General features: G+C 50.6%; 1 protein-coding gene across 2 annotated transcripts; it reads right to left on the bottom strand.

Annotated features, from left to right (window-relative positions):
• Positions 1 to 340: 340 nt before the first annotated feature.
• LOC128333850 (neuropeptide Y receptor type 1-like) lies at positions 341 to 13,174 on the bottom strand. Of its 2 annotated transcripts, none has more exons than XM_053269873.1 (2): positions 12,904 to 13,174; positions 341 to 9,671 (listed from the first exon to the last, which is right to left on the bottom strand). In XM_053269873.1, exon 2 carries the CDS (start codon positions 9,535 to 9,537, stop codon positions 8,434 to 8,436), a length of 1,104 nt encoding a protein of 367 aa, XP_053125848.1. In that variant the 5' UTR covers positions 9,538 to 9,671; positions 12,904 to 13,174; the 3' UTR covers positions 341 to 8,433. The 2 variants fall into 2 exon arrangements, with proteins under 2 accessions (XP_053125848.1, XP_053125849.1); XM_053269874.1 differs by having other exon boundaries at positions 341 to 9,601.
• Positions 13,175 to 21,822: the final 8,648 nt, after the last annotated feature.

The following is a 21,822-nucleotide window of genomic DNA, read 5'->3' as shown; positions in this document are numbered from 1 at the left end:
AGGGGGAGAGTAACTGGCCCTGTCCACCCCCAGCACAATACCCCTCCAGGGACTGTTGCTGGTGTCTATCTTGTGTTTCTTTTTTAGATTGAGAGCCCTTTGGGGACAGGGAGCCATCTTATTTATTTATTATTTCTCTGTGTAAACTGCTTTGGAACCTTTTGTTGAAAAGTGGTATATAAATATTTGTTGTTGTTCTTGTGCATGCCGATGGGTTTCCCCAATGGAATAGGCTATTGCAGAGTAAATACATACAAACATACATACATACTGCAAAGGGAGCGTTCACACCCTGCCAAATGTGCACGCACCAAACACATCAAAGCAGAAAACGACAACACACCTTTACTCTTTTATTCTCTTTATACTTCCAGGTTAGTTGGAGGAAAGGGCAACTCTGAACATGGGCAGAATGCTCCTTCCTCCTTTGTAAGCAATTGCAAGTGACCCAGAAGCACTTGGAAACATGCTTTTTTGCAAAGATAAAAACATTTGGAAACATGTTTTTTAAAGATAGGCTCAACCTTGAGGTTATTTAAAGGACATCATACTATAAACAGGAAGCCACAGAGTATAAAACAGACTTTTTCTCTCTCCTTACAAAGTATATCCATGCCGATGCAGTTAAATAAAGCACTATATACATATAGTTTAAAACACAGAAACACGGTTTGCCAGGAAAGCCCCTCTGCTCCTAGACCTAGGAGCTAGTAGGCTTCACTGCATGAAAAGATCAGATACATTCAGCCGTTGGAAGCACACAGCTCAGACAAATACTCTAGAATGTTTGCTTTATACTTATCAATATTATGCCTTGCTTAGTAAATGTCCACTGAAATAGTAATTCTTGGGAATGCAAAAATCCGGAGTATAATTTTTGTCTCCCAAAGATTGCAGCATTTTTGCCAGGGCGTGAGAACCGGCTAAGAAATGGATCAGAAATTGAGCAAGTGTGGGAGGAAAAGACCCTGACCCTATGCTCATTACAAAGATGTCAGTCTTAGGCATGTTAGTGGAAATCTAGTTCGTGTGCGTACATTTATTTATGAAATGTCTTAGTCACCTTTCCAAGGAGTAGGATCTGAGGTTCAGAGTGTTAACTAACTCTTTGCATTTTTGGTGAAACAAAAAACCCCTTAGGTTTGTCCACATAATCACCAGCCGGGCAGGCGTACTTACAATTCTCGGCAACCTGCTTGCAAACATGAAGGTCGGAGGCCAGGAGAGGGATCGTGTGCGAGGCGGCAGCTGGGTAGGACGGCTTTGCCTCTTACCTTGGTAAAAAGCTGGTGACCGTGGGCATCAACAGGAAGGGGGCCGGAGAGGGCAGTCCCTCCACCCCGATCCAGTCAGTATTGGGAAGAGGGGCACCTGTGCTCCTCTCTCAATCCTTGGCAGCGCTGACTTGGAGCTTTTTTTTTCTTGGCCTCTCCTTTGACGGGCAGAGAAAAAAGCTCCGATTCGGTGTTGAACGAAGCGCCGACTGCTGAGGATCGGGAGAGAGGAGGAACTGCCTCCTTCCCCCATACTGGACCCGTTTTCCTTGGCCTATCATTGATGCAGGGGGCGTGCACTAGCACGTGCACCCATTTACAATAGAGTAGGCACCCGGGGCCACCAGCAGGAGCTTGCTCCCCCGCCCCCTGCAGAAAAGATCCTTAGGATGCTCTTGCTGGGGACGGAATCTGGAGAAAGTGTACTCTTCCACACCAGCTGCTGCCTTGCACACAATCATTCTACCTGCGTTTGTGAGCACACGACTGAAAACCAGGAGCACATTTGTCCTTCCACCCAGGCAGGGCATTTCTTCTGTCCTGCTTACCCGTCATGTGAACAAGCCTATTTTCTTTCTCGCCCTTGCGATGCCATCCAGAATGAAAATCCAGACACCCAAATAGCCTGTATCAAATTGTTATTTGTTTAAAGCCATAAACCAAATGGAAAGCACTCCTGATCAAAACGGATTGGGGGGGAGGGATCTGGCGGAGAGAGCCATTTAGACTGCCAAGCAGTAGCTTCACGCAACATCTCTATCTCTCAGGGCAATTCACAGAGCACTTAACGCGGATAAAATCTCTCCCAGATCAATGGTCAGTGATTCATCCGCAGAACGGAGAAGTTGGAGAAACAAATTTTAGCTGCCGTGGATGCACACATCCAATGCCGGCTAGCCTCTGCCGCGGCTGCAAGGTACGGATGGGGTAGATGTGCTTTTCTTTTGGTCCCATGATGCAGATGCAAAGAGGAACCTGCTTTCCCACCACCTGACTGCAAGTGCTGCATAAGCTCACTACCTGCACAGCAAGTGTGGCATGCAACTGTCTCTGGACTGGGGCTATTGACTTCACAACCCTGCATCTCGTTCAACCCCTTGTGCGATAGGGGTGTTTTGACACACAAAGTGATATAATCGCACTAGGGTTGTTCACGCAGCCATTAATGGAGAGAGCTGGTCTTGTGGTTGTGAGCATGAGTTGACCCCTTTGCTAAGCAGGGTCCAGCTTGGTTTGCATTTGGAGGGGCGACAACATGTGAGCAATGTTTTAAGATATTCCCCCTTGAGGATGGGGCCCTAGCTCAGTGGAAGAGCAACTGCTTGCACGCAGAAGATCCCAGCTTCACTCCCTGGCAGCATCTCCAGGTAGGGTTGGGAAAGACTCCTATCTTGAGGATGGCGCCATAGTTCCGTGGCAGAACACCTGCTCTGCATGCGGAAAGTCCCAAGTCGAATCCCTGGCAGCATCTCCAGATGGGGCTGGGAGAGACCCCAGCCTGAAACCTTGGAGAGCGGCCTCCAGTCGGTGTAGACCAGGGCTGCTCAACTTCAGCCTTCTTGCAGATGTTGGCCTACAACTCCCATAACCCCTGGCTATTGGCCATTGTGGCTGGGGATTATGGGAGTTGTAGTATACCTGGTGTAGACAATACTGAGCGGGATGGACCAAGGATCAGCTTCAGTCTAGAGGCAGCTTCTTCTGTCCCTATGGCAAGCATCCTACCCAGCTGCAGGAGCTGTGCACACACTCCCAATTTTCAAATGTGCATGCACAAACAACTAGGTAGGAGGGATCTTGTGTGAGGGAGGAGCTACCCATCATTTTAACAAGGTAAGAGGGAAAGCCGTCCTCCCCAGCTGCGCTCTCACACACAACCCCTCCTCCCTCCTAGTTGTTTGTGCATGCACAACTGGAAACTGGAGGTGTGCACAGCTCCTGGAACTGGGCAGGTCGCCTGACCCCGATTGTGTGAACTGCCTTATTGTGAGTCAGCCAAGCAGCAGGCCGGGGAGAAAGAGAAGCCGCAGTCTGATGGTGTCATGCCATATGCTGAGCATCCCTCAATGTTACGGGGTGAGAGGAGAAGGGGAATCAGGGACGCTCTTTTGACGGCCCCATATTTGCGAACAGCTTTTCATCCTAGGGGTTAGCTGGCTTGTGGACTCCACCAGCAACCACCATTTCTCTGGCAATAATGTGGACCAGAAAGATTCCAACGAGCTTCCCAAAGTACAATGCCTGGCCTCACACTTCAGTTTCAATTGATTCTCTCTCTCCCATCCACCTGAAACAGACTAGATATTAAATATAAGCAATGATTGTGAGTTATTAGTCATTCCAAGCCCGCTTCTCAATTAACCGATCGCAATATACAGATCCATTTGCATAGCACCAGATCCTCATTGGGTGTGCCTTTGGGGTGGGGATATTGACGGAAGTCAAGCTAGCCTACCTTGCAGTTAAAAAATGCCACCCTCCTCCACCTCACTGTTACAAGGCCAGGCCGCGGTCTTGTTGCAATCCTGCCCCAGAGCCAAAATGGCTTTGAAAAGACACACCAGCGTGCCACATTCAAGGCCGGCCTCGCGGCTTCATTCGTTAAAGCTTTAGAGTCCCAGAGATTCTCAACGTGTGGGTCCCCAGATGTAATTGAACTTCAACTCCCATAATTCCCAACCAAAGGCCACTGAGGCTGGGGATTATGGGAGTTGAAGTCCAATAACATCTGGGGACCCACACGTTGAGAAAACCTGCTTTAGACAGTGCTGCTGCCTTTGAGGAGCTGAAGCCACCACTGCCACTCGGATTGGGACGGAGAGACTCTGGCCCATCACAACGTCCTTCTGAGATCCTGAATTGAGGGGTTTCCCCCTCTCCCACCCAGCCCCAGATACGGTGGCACCCGGAGAGGCAAAAACTCCACCTTGCCCCATGCCACAGGCCATCCTAATGACATCTGTACTGAGTTTAATTATCAAGAGCGTGGCTATGGGCCCAGGTCGTGGGTCTTTTAAGTGCTTAGCAACATTCCTGCTTCCTAACCTTTTAGGGGTGGGTGGGAAAGGGGCGGCCCTTCCATGAGGCAAGGTGAGGGAACAGTTTCAGGCAGCAGCTCTAAAGAAGTTAGTTAAAAGTATCAGACGGCTTATTTTTTAGAAATCAATCATCATCATCATCATCTGTTCATCAAATAATTGCCCTGATCAGCTATTTTTTCCCCTTGGATGGCCATGAAGCATGCGGAGGTGGAAGCCCAACATCTCCACCCCCACAAGTCCCGTTCGTGGCTGTTGACCCCACTTTCTTCACACTTCTTTTGCCTCCAGCTTGCAACGGGGTGTGGGCTGCAGGCACCATCCCTCAAAGGGCTGGCTTTAGCCCCACACACCCCCCGGTTGCTGACCCTTCCCCGCGCGTTTTCTGAGCTCATGAGAAGTTCCCCGCACAGAGTGATTCAGTTCGCTCCCATGCGCCAGATTTCCAGGGCGTGCTGAGTGGGGCTCCGGCCGAGCCTATATTTGCCTTTGCGCGTGGTGGTATTTTCATTGGTGCCAATTTCATAAGCAAACAGACAGCTAATGTGCCATCTGTGATCTCTGCTGCATTAGAGATACGGCAGGCTGATGAACGCCCATCCTGTCAGGCGCCTGGTTTGCTTTTTCAATGCACCAGCGGGAGGCGGGGGAACGATTCACCCTTTCTAATTAAGGCAGGATGCCTCTGAGTACCGGTTGCAGGGGAGTGACAGCAGGAGGGAAGGCATGCCCTCACCTCCTGCCTGTAGGCTTCCAGGGCATCTGGTGGGCCACTGTGCGAAACAGGAAGCTGGACTAGATGGGCCTCCTTGGGCCTGATCCAGCAGGGCTGTTCTTATGTTCTTATCTAGCTCTCATTTTCAATTGCAATAGCTTGGTTTGGTCTGTGCAACTGGCATTTGCATTTGGCATTCTAGATGTTTGCATCGGCCTTGGTTACACCAGTCTCTTTTAAATCATATGGAGGCAGAGTAACGGCTCGTCCTAATGAGCCGGGGGTGGGGCGGGGCAGGGGGGAGCCAAACGAGGCCCAAATGCCTCCACTCCCCAAAAGCTTCGGTTGCACCTTCCGCCCTGCCTGAGGGCCAGGCGGCCTTCAGGCTGGCCATCCGGCAGGTAGAGTTGTGTGGTTAACCTGATGAATGATCAGCCTGCAGACAGCGCGGCTCTTGAGTGGGAAAGAGCTGAGCAACCCGAGCTGCTGCCTTTGGCGTCTCGCCGGCTCATTCGGACAAGCGGCTACTGTACGGACAGCCAACGGTCTGCATTCTTGAAGGCTGCTCCCTTCTCCAGACAGTGGCCCAAGGGGCTACTAAAGTAATTTGCTGCACAGATGCCCTTGCAACTGTTGGTGCCTTCTAGCAGTCTAGGCCTGGCAGTTACGAGTGCATGCTCTCAGCCACAACCGGCCAGGATTTGGACATTTACGTTTTATGCATGTGTTGGATACAAAATCAAAAAGAGGTGCGGGGCATTGATGGCATTCTCTTGCTTTTTTTCATGAACGAACAAACATTTTACCTTGATAGCATGATTAAAAGTCTGCTAGGGCCACTCGAGGGTCAAATCAGTCACATTGGGCCTTCTGACGGCCACCCGCTGGCCAGTTCTTTCAATAGGAAGCTTGAAAAAGGTGAAGAGTATTCCAAGTAATGCGTCTTCCCAGGTTACCAGGGTAGTGAATTCTGTGTTGCTCACATTGGCGCATTCCTGTTGTCCTCAAGTACATGATGCAGTGCAAAGTGTTTGCTGAATTGCCTTTTTAATGCAGTGCTTGTGGCATCCAGCATTTGAGGAATGAGCGTCACTTCTTCCTCAACAGATGTGCAAACAATGAGTATTGTGGATCATCCCATTCCTAGGGGAAATGCAGAGAGCCCAAACCCCCGAGATCGATTTTCTTAAGGTGCAGCACAATCCTAGGCATGGGCAGCCCTTTCAAGAGGCAGTGCGAAGCAGTCATCTCAGGTGGCAGATGGCTGGGGCGGCAACAGGGCAGCAAGATGCCCCCTGCGGCTGCCATCGGAGCAGCTCTTCAGAGCAATCAGATCCAGGGCCGGATTTAGGCACAAGCGAAGCAAGCTACAGCTTAGGATCCCACATTACAAGGAGTCTCTGAATACAGGCGTGTGATGACATTTCCAGTTTTACATAATGTATTTTCATGTACAGGGTTAGGGTGCAAAATAACTCTTGGTTAGATTATTAGTTTTCCATTGCATCTTGGCCAAATACAACTTTATTGTTTCTATTTTCATGGTCCCTTTTGTTAGAGTAATTTCTTTCCCCTTTGGTAATGCTATGGGGCCTTCTAGGACTGACATACCATAGGGCCAGTGTTCCCTCTAACAGGGATTCCCAGATGTTGTTGACTTTGATTGAAGGATTGATTGATTGATTGATGTCATTGACTACAACTCCCAGAATCCCCAGCTGCAATGGCTTTTGCTTGGGGATGCTGGGAGTTGTAGTCAGCAGCATCTGGGAACCCCTGTGGGAGGGAACACTGTGGGAGGAGGGGCGAGCTGGTCCCTCATGGGGCAAGGCAGAATCGGGCACCCTTCCGCAGGCACTGCAATACTTTGGGCCACACTCCCGAGCCTAAGCACATCTACTCAGCAGTACATCCACACTGTAGTCAGTGTCGCTTCTTTGCGGCCTCCGAGGCCTAACTTTCTAGTTCAGCATTCATATCACATGGCCTCATTTTCATGGCAATTCAGGTGCTTAACCAGCTGGAACAGTCGGTTTCACCCATGTGTGCTTCTACAGAAATGCGCTGGTTATTTTGTGAGCGTGTGCTTGTAAAAAAGCAGGGTAGGAGTGGGTTGGGAAGGGATGGCGTGCGAGGCTCTCACGGGGTGGCAGCGTTTCCCCTCCTGCCTCAATCAACAGTTGGGTGCAGCTGCTGGGCAGGATAGTAGCGGAAGCCTCGAACCAGTGGAAGCCTCGAACCAGCGGAAGCCTCAAACCAGCGGAAGCCTCGCAGACAATCACTTCCCCAGCCCCACCTTGTTTTGTACAAGCACATGATTGCATGTACAGCCCCTGAGCTTGGGTAGGATGCTCGTCCTACCCTCTTAAAGACTGTGTGAGCCAGCCAGCCTAACATCTGGGAGCCCAAACCTGAGAACCCCTGGCCTAGGGACACACCCAATACCCTCTTGAAGCTGCAAATGGCAGAAGGAGGCTGGTCATGATGGGCAAACTCCCTTGCCAGAGAACTTGCCCATTGTAAACCTTCTTGCAGAGGAACCATTCCGGAGGGCAGGTTTCCGAGGTACCCAGCTTCTGAACACCTTGGGGAAACCATTAAGAAATGCGGACAGTTGCTTTGAAGAGCATTTGCTTTACTGAGGATCCCCTGGTCTTCTTGAAGGGCTAAGGAACCCCTGAGCCCTTGGGACAGATCTCATGTTGCAAGTGAGATCTGTGGCAAGTGCTTAAGGGTTCCTTAGGTCCAGGGATTCCCCAATGTTGTTGACTACAACTCCCATAATCCCCAAGCAAAGGCCACTGCAGCTGGGGATTCTGGGAGTTGTAGTCAACAACATCTGGGAATCCTTGTTAGAGGGAACACTGCTTAGGTCCCCGAGAAATCAGGGGCTCCTATGTGAAGCAAATGCTTTTCAAAGCAACTGTCCACATTTCTTAATTTTGACCCCCACCCCACATTTGTCCCCACCCCACCCCTGGTTCAATCATGGTTATGCCCTTGCATCTGCATCCACCCTCTTCTCTGAGATTCAACTTTGTTTCCATGGGTGCACCTGTAAGAAGCATCCCAAGTTCCATATGCTTAGGTGGGTTCAACATTTGTGCTCTGGACCATGGAGAAGAACGTATGGCCAAGCTGGGATTGCAACCCACACTACACCACAGCATTGTCCAATTCTCCGGGCCATCCCCTCCCCACTTCCATGTCTAAAGTTTGTTTTGAGGCCTTCCTACTTGAAGCAGGTGGCCCAGAGGATTTCAGATGATCCCTGATTAGAGTTTGGTATAAGATGGGAAGCAGAGTTGCCAGAGGAGCTGGAGACATACAGAGGGAAGAGATTCTTCCTGTCTCACTCAGGCAGGGACTGGCTGCTCTTTAGAGGCACGGCATGGGGTGCCAGGGGTCAGGCATGAGCAGCAGTGCCCACCCCGCTCCGCAGCGAGGCCTTGGAGATCTCTGTGCTGACCGTAGAGAGGGGAAAGCTCTCGTACTTGTCCTTCTCGTTGCTGCAGCTGCAGCGGTACAGCAAGGTCTTGACTTCCTTTTGGAAGTTGCTGTTGAGGAAGCCGTAAATGATGGGGTTGATGCAGGTGGACACCATGGCCATGAGATGGCAGAGGGAGAAGATGAAGTTGTGATAGCACACCGAGATCTTCTCGTGGTCCCAGTCATAGAGGGTGTTGAAGACCGTGAGGGGAAACCAGCAGGCGCCAAAGGCCACGACAATGCAGGCCAGCATGACGTTAACCTTCCGGTGGCTGGTGGCCCGGGAGCCATCCTTGGCCCGCTCCACCATGTCCTTGCGGCGCTGGAGGCGCAGGAAGATGCGGAAGTAGCAGCCCATGATGAGGAGCAGGGGCAGGCAGTACTGGAAGAGCAGGAGAAAGGTGGTGTAGGCCAGGCGATGCTGGTCCGAAGGCCAACGCTCAATGCAGACCATGTGGTTGGCAAAGGAGTCGAAGGGGAGGCTGAGGTTCTGGAAGGGCTCGTTGGTCAGGACGGTGAAGGAGAGCAAGGGGAGGGAGACAAAGCAGGCCACCACCCATGTAAGGGCCACGGCCAAGTAGGCATGGTTGGCTGCTGGCTTCCACCCGGTAGGGTTGATGATCAGCTGGTGCCTCTCCAAGGCAATCCAGACCAGGGAGAGGATGGAGACGGTGACCGAGATGCACTGAACAAATGGGCTGGCCTTGCAGAGGACCTCTCCCAGGATCCAGTGGTCCATCAAAGTGTAGATGACCGTGATGGGCATGCAGACCAGGGACATGAGGATGTCAGAGCAGGAGAGGTTGGCAATGAAAATATTGGTGACGTTCCTCATCTCCTTCTGCTGGGCGATGGCGCACACCAGGCAGAGGTTGCCAATCAGCCCCACCGCGATGACCGCGCTGTAAGCAACGATCAGGAAGGTGCCATTTCCCACAGAGTCGCTGCACATCTCGTTTTCCTCCAGCAGGTTCAGTTGCTCTGAGAAGTTCAGGTTGAGGAGACTCAACAGCTGGTCCATAGTACTCTCCTTCACCGGGGCACCAGGTGGGGGGAGCAGAAGGGGAGCTCCTCTCTGCAGCTCGCTGCGGACACCAGTGGAGAAGACACCCAGTGACCAAGATGTTGGGACTGCAATGACGGTTAAGATTACTCCTACCCAGAAAGGAAAAGGCTAATGTTAACTGGGTCAAAACTTGCTTGAGGTTCTTCCTGTATTTGCCAAATATTAACTGAGTATTTAATGACTGGTGTGGGATGCTAATTTCCAATGCAGGTCAGAGGGATCTCCAGACTGCAAGGTAACCTACATTCTGGGCTAGCTTTGCTCTCTTCTGCCTGGAGGACTCTAACGTCCCCGGGGCAGGCTAGGACTTCTTGCACCTGCTGACTCCATGCTAAGCGGCTACCAGGTCTCTGTACTGGCACTGTACTGGGTAGCTATTTGACAGCTGATGGCTTATGAGATTTCATGCCTTGTGTTGATATACCTTTTAATACCTTGCTGCTATGTAAACCACTTCAAGAATGTCTTGTTGAAAAGTGGTATATAAATATTAATAATGACCACAACAACTCCTGCAGGGAGGTGGGGGGAATTCATATGCTAATGGATCCTCCGTATACCAGAGGCAGATAGTGGTGTATTTTTTTTTCCAGAACCCAACTCTGCAATCTTAGGAGGCACTTTACTGAACATAGGGACATATACTGAGTCAGACCATTGGTCCATTTAGCTCAGTATTGCCGACACTGACTGGCAGCAACTCTCCAAGGACTGAGGCAAGAGTCTTTCACAGCCCTATATGGAGAAGACAGAGATTGAAACTGACTCTTCCATTGAGCTATGGTCCCATCCCCTTAAATAATCTGTTAACATAGGAAGCGGTCTTCTACTGAGCCAGACCATCTAGTCCATCTAGCTCAGTATTGTCTGCACTGGCTGGCAGCAGCTCTCCAAGGTTTCAGGCAGGAGTCTTTCCCAGCCCTACCTGGAGATGCTGCCAGGGATTGCACCTGGGACCTTCTGCATGCAAAGCAGATGCTCTGCCACTGAGTTACAGCCCCTGATGATGATGATGATGATATTCAGAGTTAATCAACCTTGGGTTCCCAGAGGTTGTTGGATTATAACTCCCATCACCTTCAACCACAGGCCGTCTCAACTGTGGCCGGAAAAAGAAATTGTGGCACCTTAAAAACTTAAGACAAGGGTTCTCAACCTTAGGTCCCCAGAGATGCTGTTGGTCTACACCTCCTATCACCCCCAGTCACAATGGCTTGTAGTCCAACAACATCTGGGGACCCAAAGCTGGAAACTCCTCTCCTAAGACATGTGTCTGTGGACTAGAGCCCGTTGATAGAAATGGCTGGTGTTAAGAGTCTGTGCTTGGGGAGAGACTCCCAGCTCCGTAGTGGAGCATCTGCTGCTTTACCTTTCAGCCTGACCTACTTCACAGGGTTGTTGTGAGGAGAAACCTAAGCATGTGGTACACCGCTCTGGGCTCCTTGGAGGAAGAGCGGGATATAAAATGTAAAATAAAAAATGTAAAATAAAAAAGAGTGAGGAAATTATTGAGAGGTAAGTAAGCCAGAGGTTGCCAGTTCAAATCCCTGCTGGTGTGTTCCCCAGACTATGGGAAATACCTATATCAGGCAGCAGCGACATAGGAAGATGCTGAAAGGCATCATCTCACACTGTGAGGGAGAAGGCAACGGTCAACCCCTCCTGTATTCTACCAAAGACAACCACAGGGCTCTGTGGTCGACGGCACACTTTGTCTTTATTTGGAGAGGCAACACAGCCATGTGGAAAAGAGAGCCAGTATGGCGTAGTGGCCGGGACCAGGGAGACCCAAGTTCAAATCCCCATTCAGCCACAGAACTCACTGAATGACTCTGGGCCAGCCATTTCTGTCTCAGCCTAGCCTACCTCACAGGGTTGTTGTGAGGATAAACATAACCATGTACACCGCTCTGGGCTCCTTGTTTTGATATAGGAAGAGCAGTGTATAAATGTCAACAAATAAAGGAGAAGTCAAGATATAAAGGAGAGAATGTGAGCAGCTGCAGCTTTTCTTCCCCCTGAATGACAAGCTGCACCTGCTGAAGCCTTGTGTATCCCTTTGCAGGAAGAAGCAACTTTTGGCACTCACCAGCTGTTGAACTACAACTCCTATCATCCTATGCCACAGTTTATTGTGGTGTGGGATGATGGGAGTTGTAGTTCAGCAAAAGCTGGAGAGCCAAAAGTTGCTCTTTAAGGAACAGGAGGAGATCTGGCTTCTTTTGCATTCGCAGCCCCGCCCAGGGCAGGGGGATGGTGCAGGAATCAAAAGCACTGGGGTGGGCAGAAGGCACAGCCAGATCCATCTCTGGGTGGTTTGCCGGAGATCAGTCAGGGTTGCTGATGGCTCATTTTTTAAACTAATGGCGACAGCCAAAAGGCTTCCGTCCCAGTCTTGAAACCAAGAAAAACTCTGGAAAGGATGGTGAACGCTGCTCCTGAAAACAAACTCCCTGGGGTGAGACTGTGCTCAGAGGCACTTGGTTATGCTGTACCTGCCCCTGCGAGGCACTATTTTAGGAGCATTACTGTCAACACTGACTGGCAGGGGCTCTCCAAAGTTTCAGGCAGGAGTGTCTCCCACCCCTAAATGAAGATGCTGCCAGGGAATAAACCTGGGACCTTCTTCATGCAAAGCATAGGAAGCTGCCATATACCGAGTCCGACCACTGGTCCATCTAACTCAGTATTGCCTACACTGACTGGCAGCGGCTTCTCCAAGGTTGCAGGCAGGAGTCTTTCTCCCGTCTTTCCTGGAGGTGGCAGGAAGTGGAAGTGGTGGGACCTTCTGCATGCAGCCTGGAGGTGCTCTACCACTGAGCTACAGCCTCATCCCCTAAGGGGGGATACCTTACAGCACTCCCATCCACATACAAAGGAAAGCGGACTCTGCTCAGCAAAGGAGACGGTTCATGCTCACTACCACAAGACCAGCTCTGCGCTCCCGGAAAGGTAAAGCAGCGCAGATGCTCCACCACGGAGCTGCGAGTCCCTCCCCAAGCAAGCATACACCTGTCTTCTACGGAGCCCGACCCTTGGTCCCTCTCGCTCAGGGTGATGTCCACACTGGCCGGCAGCAGCTCTCCAGAGTTTCAGACAAGAGCCTTTCCCAGCTGGAGGCGGAGAGGCTGCCAGAGAGCAAATCGCGGACCACCTGCATGCAATACGGGCGGCCCCGGGCGTCAGCCCCGTTCCCTGTACCGGTCTGCATTTGGCAGACCTCCGGATGCTCCGCATTCCGCAAACCGTGGTCCCGCCAGCGCATCCCTGAGCCGGAGGCTGCAGCACGCCTACCCGGACACACACGCCCCCCTCACTCACCTAAGAGCCTGCCCTGCTTCCCAGCCCCGGGAAGGGCATCCAAACGCTCCCGGGGGGCCCTTGTCGCGGGCTCTGCAGGCAGGGAGGCTTTTGCTGCTGCTGCTGCTGCTGCTGCACACGCCCTGCTGCTGGCGCACGTGAATGCGTCTGCCTGCCAGCCGCTATTGCGACGCCTTTCCTTCGGCTCGCCCCCCACCGATGCGCAGCCCTGGGGGAGGAAAGGGGCGGCGCGCGCGAGAGAGACTAGAAGGGGAGCCAGCAGAAGCGCGGCCTTAAGAAGGGCTGGGGAAGCCCCCCCCCCGCAAGACTCCACCCCCGGGAGGATCGCAGATTGGCTGGCCTGGCTGCGCCCCCCAGCTGAGCAAGCTGGCGGGGGCGGGGGAGGGCGGGCAGCAGCGGCAGCGGGGCTCGGTCCACGTGGGTCCCACTCCCAGCCGCCGCCACCCCGCGCAGCCCGCCCAGGCTTCGGAAGCCGGCGCACGTGCAAAGGCGGGCGGGCGGGCGGCGGGGCGGCGCTGGTACCGGTGTCTCCTGCGCTGCCGCTGCAATCGTGGGGGCGGGGGAGGCGCCCCAGATCCAGCGCTGCTGCCCCGAGCCAGAAGGGGGCTTCTTGCGCGAGCCCGCCAGAGAGAACGGACGCGCCCCCCCCCCACGCCCCCGCCCCCGGACGCCACGGATATCAAATGCCCCCCTCTGACGCCGCTTCTCTTTCATCTTGCCAAGGAACGGAGGAGTAAGTGGGCTTGCAGAGACGTGGCTCGCCCCAGGGAGTGTGGGTCAAGTCCATTCGCCGGTTTGGTAGGGGCACCTGAATTGGCCCGCGGAGAGGGCTCGCAGCTTGGCACGCAGGAAGAAGCCCCCAGGGTCAAGAATCCGCAGCATCGGAGAATAGGAAACCGCCTCCTCATTAGTCTCTGGCCATTGGTCCATGCAGACACTGACTGGCAGCGGCTCTCCAAGGTTTCAGGCAGGCTGTCGTCTTTCCCTGCCCGACCTGGAGATGCTGCCAGGGATGGAACCTAGGGGACCTTCTGCTTGCAATTTAAGCATGTGCTCAGTCACTAAGCTAGGATCCCTCTCTGGAAAAGGTCGGCCCTTTAACACACAGGGAGCTGGATCTGCCCATTGATCCAGCTGGCTCAGTATTGTACGCACTGTCTGGCAGCAGCTTCTCCAAGGCGTCAGGCAGGAGTCTTTCCCAGCCCTAAGTGGAGATGCTGCCAGGGCAGGGGTTGAAGCTGGGACCTTTTATGTGCAACGCAGATGCTCTACCAATTTGCTACAGCCCCATCCCCAAATATTTAACCCAGACCCACAAGGGAAATTTACAGGTTCCCACGACCCACAGGGAAAATATACAGGTCCCAGGTGAGAGGTGTAGGACAGATGTGTCTCCAAACCTCTCTGGTGGTCAATGGTGCAGTAGGGGGAAAAAAGAGGGGAGCTCAGAAGGGGCAAAGTGCATTTCTGGGTGGCCAGGCTGTGTCCCACAGATTTCTGAAACAAAAATGGGGGGCAACCGCGGGGGGGGGGCTACTTTTCTAATAGGGAGCTTGCCCACCCTCGCCCCCAGTGAAGTAGTCATGAGCCAGCGTGGTGTAGTGGTTAGAGTGCTGGACTAGGACCGGGGAGACCCGAGTTCAAATCCCCTTTCAGCCATGAAAACTAGCCAGGTGACTCTGGGCCAGTCACTTCTCTCTCAGACTAACCTAGTTTACAGGGTTGTTGTGAAAGAGAAACTCAATTATGTAGTACACCGCTCTGGGCTCCTTGGAGGAAGAGCGGGATATAAATGTAAAAATAGTAAAAATAATACTAAAATAATAGTTGCAAATTCAAAAGTGCGGGCACTCTCCATGACAGCCCCCATAGCCACAACCACCCTGACAGCCACACCCCATGGCCAAGTGGGGCTTGACCATCTCAGTGGCCACACCCCTCAGACAGATGGTATGATTTGGGGTGTTCTGTTGCAAGAAGTCAAAGACCAGGCACACTCTGGCGAATGCACTAAAATGAATGGCCGGGAATGCCCACTAAAATGCACGGGTTCCTTCTAAATGACCATAGGAATGCATGGAATTTCTGAATGGCTACTGGCCATTCAGAAATTCAATGCATTCCTATGGTCATTTAGAAAGAAACCGTGCATTTTAGTGGGCATTCCCTGCCATTCGTTTTAGGATGTCCGGACACTAGTCCTCCATAAGACTTGCATGCTGATAGTCTCCAAGTTCAATCCCTGGCAGCATCTCCAGGAAAGGCTGGGAAAGACTCCTGCCTGAAACCATGGAGAGCCAGTGTAGGCAATGCTGAGCTAGAGGGACCAAGGGTCTGAATCAGTATTAGGCAGATTCCTATGTTCCTAAGACTGGTTGGGCATGGAGAGGATGAGAAACGTTGGCGCTGGAAACACCAGTTGAGGTGCTGAGAGTCAGTGAGCAAGTGCCTGCCTAGCTAGAGAATCGTACTGATATTCACAAAAGCCAGGGCGCGGGGCCAGTTTGAGCTCCGGATGTGGGAAGCACATTGCTGAGATGCTGGGGAGAAAGAGGCAGCCCTGACTATTCCGGAGTATATTTTCCAGGGCTCATTTTCCACAGCCATGCGCTGACCTGGCCTCTTTCGGCTGCTAGTCTGGCTGCGGAGATGCACGTGTGTGAATCAGCAAAGTTCAGTCAGAACCAGGTGAAACCACTCACACCTACAACCACTGATTCAAGGCAGCTTAAGACATTGCCAAGAGCCAGTTCAAGACACCGCCCAGAGCAGCATATAAATGTAATAAATAAAGAAATAAATTAGGTTTGAACATGGAGGAGAGCTGGGCTTCCTTTAAAATAAAGTGTACCGTTGAGTCGGTGTCGACTCCTGGCGGCCACAGAGCTCTGTGGTTTTCTTTGGTAGAATACAGGAGGGGTTGACCATTGCCTCCTCCTGCACAGTATGAGATGATGCCTTTCAGTGCCTTTCCTATATCGCTGCTGTCTGATATAGTTTCCCATAGTCTGGGAAACATACCAGCGGGGATTCAAACCAGCAACCGCTGGCTTGCTAGTCAAGTCATTTCCCACTGCACCATTGGGTGGCTGCATGGTCTTCCTGTAGCAAGCATGAATTGTCCCCTTTGTTAAACAGAGACTGCCCTGGTTTACATTTGGATGGGAGACTACATGTGTGGACATTATAACTTATTCCCCTTGGGGATGGGAAGAGCAGCTGCATACTTGCATGCAGAAGGTTCCAAGTTCCCTCCCTGGCATCTGAAAGAGACTCCTGCCTGCAGCCTTGGAGAAGCCGCTGCCAGTCTCTGTAGACAATACTGAGCTAGATGGACCTGACTCAGTATATGGCCGCTTCCTATGTTTCTGTGAATCTGTCTTGTACTGTCCTCTAGTCTGCAAAGGTCTTCCCCATTGCCTGCTAACTTTTAACTCAGGGGTTCTCAAGCCGGGATCCCCAGATGTTCGACTGTAACTCCCTTTGGCCATCTTGACTGGGGATGATGGGAACTGATGTTGGACTACAACTCCTATCATCCCCAGCCACAGTGGACAGTAGTCAGGGATAAATGGCGTTGCCATCCATCAACAGTTCAAGGGCCAGAATAGAGCAACCCTGCCTGTTAGATAGAGAGGTAAGTTTTATTTTCATTAGTCATTAGTCTGCAGTCTTTGTTTGCATTAGTCATTAGAGACGATAGCAAAGCAAAAACTGTTAAAAATACACAGCATGGGAATAAAAACCATTCACTCCATCAAGCAATAGTAACAATGAAATAACCTGTTGTTGTTGTTGTTTTTAATACAGCAGTTAAACATAGATGCAAGTCAACAATAATAAAAAGAATCAGTAAGGAAAACACATGCTATAGAAATAAAACAATGTCATACCGATCCAAACAAACAGATGCAAATGAAATAGTTAAAGTCAATAACACCCCAAACACAAGGAATAATCAAACCACAGAACCCTAAATTGAAACCGCCACCTGAGTTTCAGAATTCCCCCGTTCCCTATTGTAGATGTGGGTCTGAGGCTGCGAGCACAGTGGGGCTTGACTAAGGCGACCCGAAGGAAAACGTAGCTGATCTGGAGTCACAACACTGGAGAACGCCTGGCATAGCAGCATCCTTAGGACCTGCAGTTCTTTCTGCACGGAGTCAGGTGTACAGATAGGCAGGGACGCACGAATGCCTGGCATGTTGTGTGAAGGAAGCTGCAGACAGCTGAGTGGCCAGGAGTCAAGTGATGCACAAGGAATTTCCGGTCATTCTCTGAGCTGGGGGAAATCCAGAAGGAAAAGGATGCAGCTTGACTAGGAAATGCACTGTCAGCTGGGGACTTGGAGAGCAGGAGTGACTGTGGAACAACTCATTTGGGAGAGCAAATCAATCTAATATTATCCATCCATCGGTCCATCTGTCTATCTGTCTATCCATCTATCCATCCATTCATCCATCCAATCCATCCATCCATCTAACCAATCATCCGTCCATCTGTCTGTCTGTCTGTCTGTCCGTCCGTCCATCCATCCATCCATCCATCCATCCAATCCATCCATCCATCCATCCATCCATCTAACCATCCATCCATCATAGTTATACACTGCTTGATTTGTGTATCTCTAGGGGCAATCAAAGGGGTGCCAAAGAATATTACCAGGGGAGTGACAACTTTGCTATACATTACATACTTTGAGGTAGGGTAATGAATGTTAGTTAATTTACCCTGTTAATGATGCTTGCTGGACTTTTTTCAAACTGAGTTCTCTTAATTTTGTATCATTTTATCTGTTTTATTGTGATTGTGAGCCACCCTGAGCAGTATCATACAGGAGGGGTGGGATAAAAATAAATAATACTAATATATGAATGATAAATAATTGTCACACACTCTCTTGCCTTATTTCAGGTGGTCTCAAATTTGGGTTCCTTGATGTGGTTAGACTATACCTCCATCTCCCATCATCTCCTGCCACAGTGGCCATTGTAGCAGGGGGTGATGGGAACTGTAGTCAAACATTAGGGGACCTTGGTTTGAAAATCTCTGCCTTACGTGGCCCCACCTCCCTCTCTGCCTGCTCCAGGACTGGACCACTGACCCTCGTGGTCCAGTCCTCGATATAATCCACTTGGAAGCCTTTGGAATCTGGTCTGTCTGTCCTGGGACCAAACTGCACATCAGCCCCAGGGCTCCTACGCTGGCCAAAATCTGGTGAGAGCTGGAGGGGGAAATGCCTCCATGCTGGGGAAGCAAAAACCAACGCCCTTGCAACAAGGAACAATGGATGTTAACTTTGTGGAGTCCCCACCTAGGAGCCAAATGTCCAAATACTGCTCAGGTGCAGTAGTTTGCCGCAGAACGTCATCTCTGGATGCTGCTAAGGAATGAATCAACTGATGTAGTAGGCAAGTGGATTGTTTCCTCCGTAAGGGAGGGAAATTGGCATCTCTCTCTGACAGAGTGAGTCATTCTGGATTTATTTCTCTTATATTCCTTCCTTTGTTGCCTTGATAAATGCCACGGTCATTGGTCCAGGCCAGACTGAATCAGTGGTCCAGAGGACTCTGTACAAGCCATTTCTGGAGAGACCCCCATTCTGAATTAGGAGTCAAACTCCCATCTAGTGGACATTCATGATGGAGACTCTGACAGCTGTAATTCCATTAGAAAGGGGATTGAAAATAAAACGGCTAACATTATAATGCCCTTATACAAAACTATGGTGCGACCACACTTGGAGTACTGCGTACAATTCTGGTCACCACATCTTAAAAAGGACATTGTTGAACTGGAGAAGGTGCAGAAGAGGGCAACCAAGATGATCAGGGGCCTAGAGCACCTTTCTTATGAGGCAAGGCTACAACACCTGGAGCTTTTTAGTTTAGAAAAAAGACGTCTGCGGGGAGACATGATAGAGGTCTATAAAATCATGCATGGCGTGGAGAAAGTGGAGAGAGAGAGATTCTTTTCCCTCTCACACAACACTAGAACCAGGGGTCACTCCATGAAATTGATGGCCAGGAGGTCTAGGACCAAAAAATGGAAGTACTTTTTCACACAACGTGTGATCCACTTGTAGAACTCTCTGCCATAGGATGTGGTGACAGCCGACAACCTGGATGGCTTTAAGAGGGGTTTGGATGACTTCATGGAGGAGAGGTCTATCAATGGCTACTAGTCGGAGGGCTGTGGGCCACCTCCAGCCTCGGGGGAGGGGTGCCTCTGAGTACCAGTTGCAGGGGAGTAATGGCAGGAGAGAGGGCATGCCCTCAACTCCTGTCTGAGGCTTCCAGTGGCATCTGGTGGGCCACTGTGCAAAACAGGATGCTGGACTAGATGGGCCTTGGGCCTGATCCAGCAGGGCTGTTCTTATGTTCTTATGTATCTAGCACTGGGAGGGACACAAATGTCTGCAAATATTTCAGGGTCACAAAAGTCTTAGTCTGAGGTTGGGAATCCGGCAAACAGGACTACCCTTCTGGAACTCCTTAGCCGGGAGTTATAAACATGGACAGCTGCCATATACTGAGTCAGACCATAGGTCCATCTCGCTCAATATTGTCTACACAGACTGGCAGCAACTTCTCCTAGGCTGCAGGCAGGAGTCCCTCTCTCAGCCCTCTCTTGGAGATGCTGCCAGGGAGGGAACTTGAAACCTGCTGCTCTTCCCAGAGCGGCTTCATCCCCTGAGAGGAATATCTTGCAGTGCTCACACATCAAGTCTCTCATTCAAGTGCAAACCAGGGCAGACCCTGCTTAGCTAAGGGGACAAGTCATGCTTTCTACCACAAGACCAGCTCTTGTCCTAAAAATGGTAAGGCTGAAGTGGAAAATAGGAACGTAGGAAGCTGCCTTATACTGAGTCAGACCCTTGATCCATCCAGCTCAGTATTGTCTTCATAGACTGGCAGCAGCTTCTCTGAGGTTACAGGCAGGAATCTCTCTCAGCCCTGTCTTGGAGATGCTGCCAGGGAGGGAACTTGGAATCTTCTGCATGCAAGCACACAGATGCTCTGCCACTCAGCTATGGCCGCATCTCCTAAGGGGAATATCTTACAGTGATTGCACATGTAGTCTCCCATTCAAATGCACACCAAGGCAGATCCTGCCCACCAAAGAGGACAATTCATGCTTGTTACAACAAGACCCCTCTCCTGTCTTTGTGGCAGGGGATAATGGGAATGGAAGTCCAACAATATCTGGGGACCCATGATTGAGAACCCCTGCTGTAGCCTTCAAGATCTCTTAGGTATGTGGCCTTTTGTGCATCTTGTGGGAAAACAAGTCCTAGGCAGATCTGCCTGGGACCAGAAGGATGTGCAGATTGCCTGTATTTTTTGAGAACATTCCTGTGGGAGGGCATCTGGGATCCCAGATTTGCAAGGAACCTGGTTCCCTCGATACTGGTTGATTGCCTGCTCGGAGGGCTGGATTTAGCAGAGCTAGATAGAGGTCCTGCCATGAGGCTGTGTCTGTATGGTGTCTATTTCTGTGTCTGTGTGTCCAGGTTGCTTTCTTACTAGCCCTTTTTCTCTGCAGAGGGTATCCTTGGTTAACGCGGGTTAACTCAGGAAATCCATATGATGTCATTTCCAAATAATTGCCGTCTATTTACATGTTGCCTTCCTGCTGTTCTTCAGACCTGGTTCGTGCCTATTTTTTTAATCTTAAAAATGCAGTGGCAGTAAAAGCCTATACGACGAGGACACACAGTAGTGCCTACATAGAGGTGACTGCCCTGCTGGGTTTTTGCATGATTGACTGTTACATAGGGACATAGGAAGCTGCCTTATGCCAAGCCAAACAATTTGTCTGTCTAGCTCAGTATTGTCCAGGGGTTAGCCGCCTTTCTGAAGTGGTGTGCCTAATCTTCATTTGTTCACTCTAACAGAAACTTTTGCATGCCAGTAATAGAAAAAGTATTGACGCTTGTGAACTTTGGCGCTGGAGAAGACTTTTGAGGACACCATGGACAGCCAGGAAAACGAACCAATGGATCATAGAACAAATCAATCCAGAATCGTCACTCGAGGCACAAATGACCAGGCTCGAACTACCATACTTTGGACACATTCTGCGGAGACCCAGTTCCCTTGAGAAGTCCATAATACTGGGGAAAATTGAAGGAAAGAGAAGAAGAGGACAAACAGCAGCAAGGTGGATTTACTCGATTACAACAGCAATGAATGCACCACTGAGAGACCTTAAAGTCCAAGTTGAAGACAGATCATCCTGGTGAGAATCTATCAATGTGGTCGCTAAGGGTCAACACCGACTTGACGGCACTTAATCAATCAATCAATACATTTTAATTTGAATCTCTCTCTCTCTCTCTCTCATATTAAACCATTGTTTTGTATGTAAAGTCAATCATGTTTTTAAAATGACGAATAAGCTTATTTTAAAATAAATTAAAATGCCAGTGTGATCCACTGTTATGTTTCAGTTGGCTCTGTTTTGCACCTAGAGGAGTTTACAATTGTAAAATAAAATAACATTAATGCCCAGTCTAAGCTTTGTTCCTGGACAAGACAAATTTCGAAGCATTTCCACGAATTATGTCCCTTCCTGGAGATAGACATGGAGGAATTGTGGCGCCTCTTTCTGGATACGGGGGAAAGGATAACACTGAAGAACTGGCAGCTCCTGCTGAATTCAGTGGTGTAGCCCTCTTGTAGGAGTCCGTGTGAGTGCCGCTCCAAATCATTTCACATGCTGCTTTTGGCATCCATGCTGTAGGTTGGCACTGACTGGCAGCAGCTCTCCAAGGTTTCAGGCAGGAATCTTTCCCAGCCCTACCTGGAGATGCTGCCAGGGAGTGAATCTGGGACTTTCTGCAAGCAAGAAGACGCCCTACTAGTGAGCTGTGGCACCTTTCCTAAGGGGAATATCTTACAGCCGATAATGTTCACA

This window comes from Hemicordylus capensis, chromosome 8, assembly GCF_027244095.1.
Source record: "Hemicordylus capensis ecotype Gifberg chromosome 8, rHemCap1.1.pri, whole genome shotgun sequence".
Classification (NCBI taxonomy): domain Eukaryota; kingdom Metazoa; phylum Chordata; class Lepidosauria; order Squamata; family Cordylidae; genus Hemicordylus; species Hemicordylus capensis.
The sequence above is the reverse complement of the archived record's forward strand: the minus strand, read 5'-3'. Positions and strand labels throughout refer to the sequence as shown.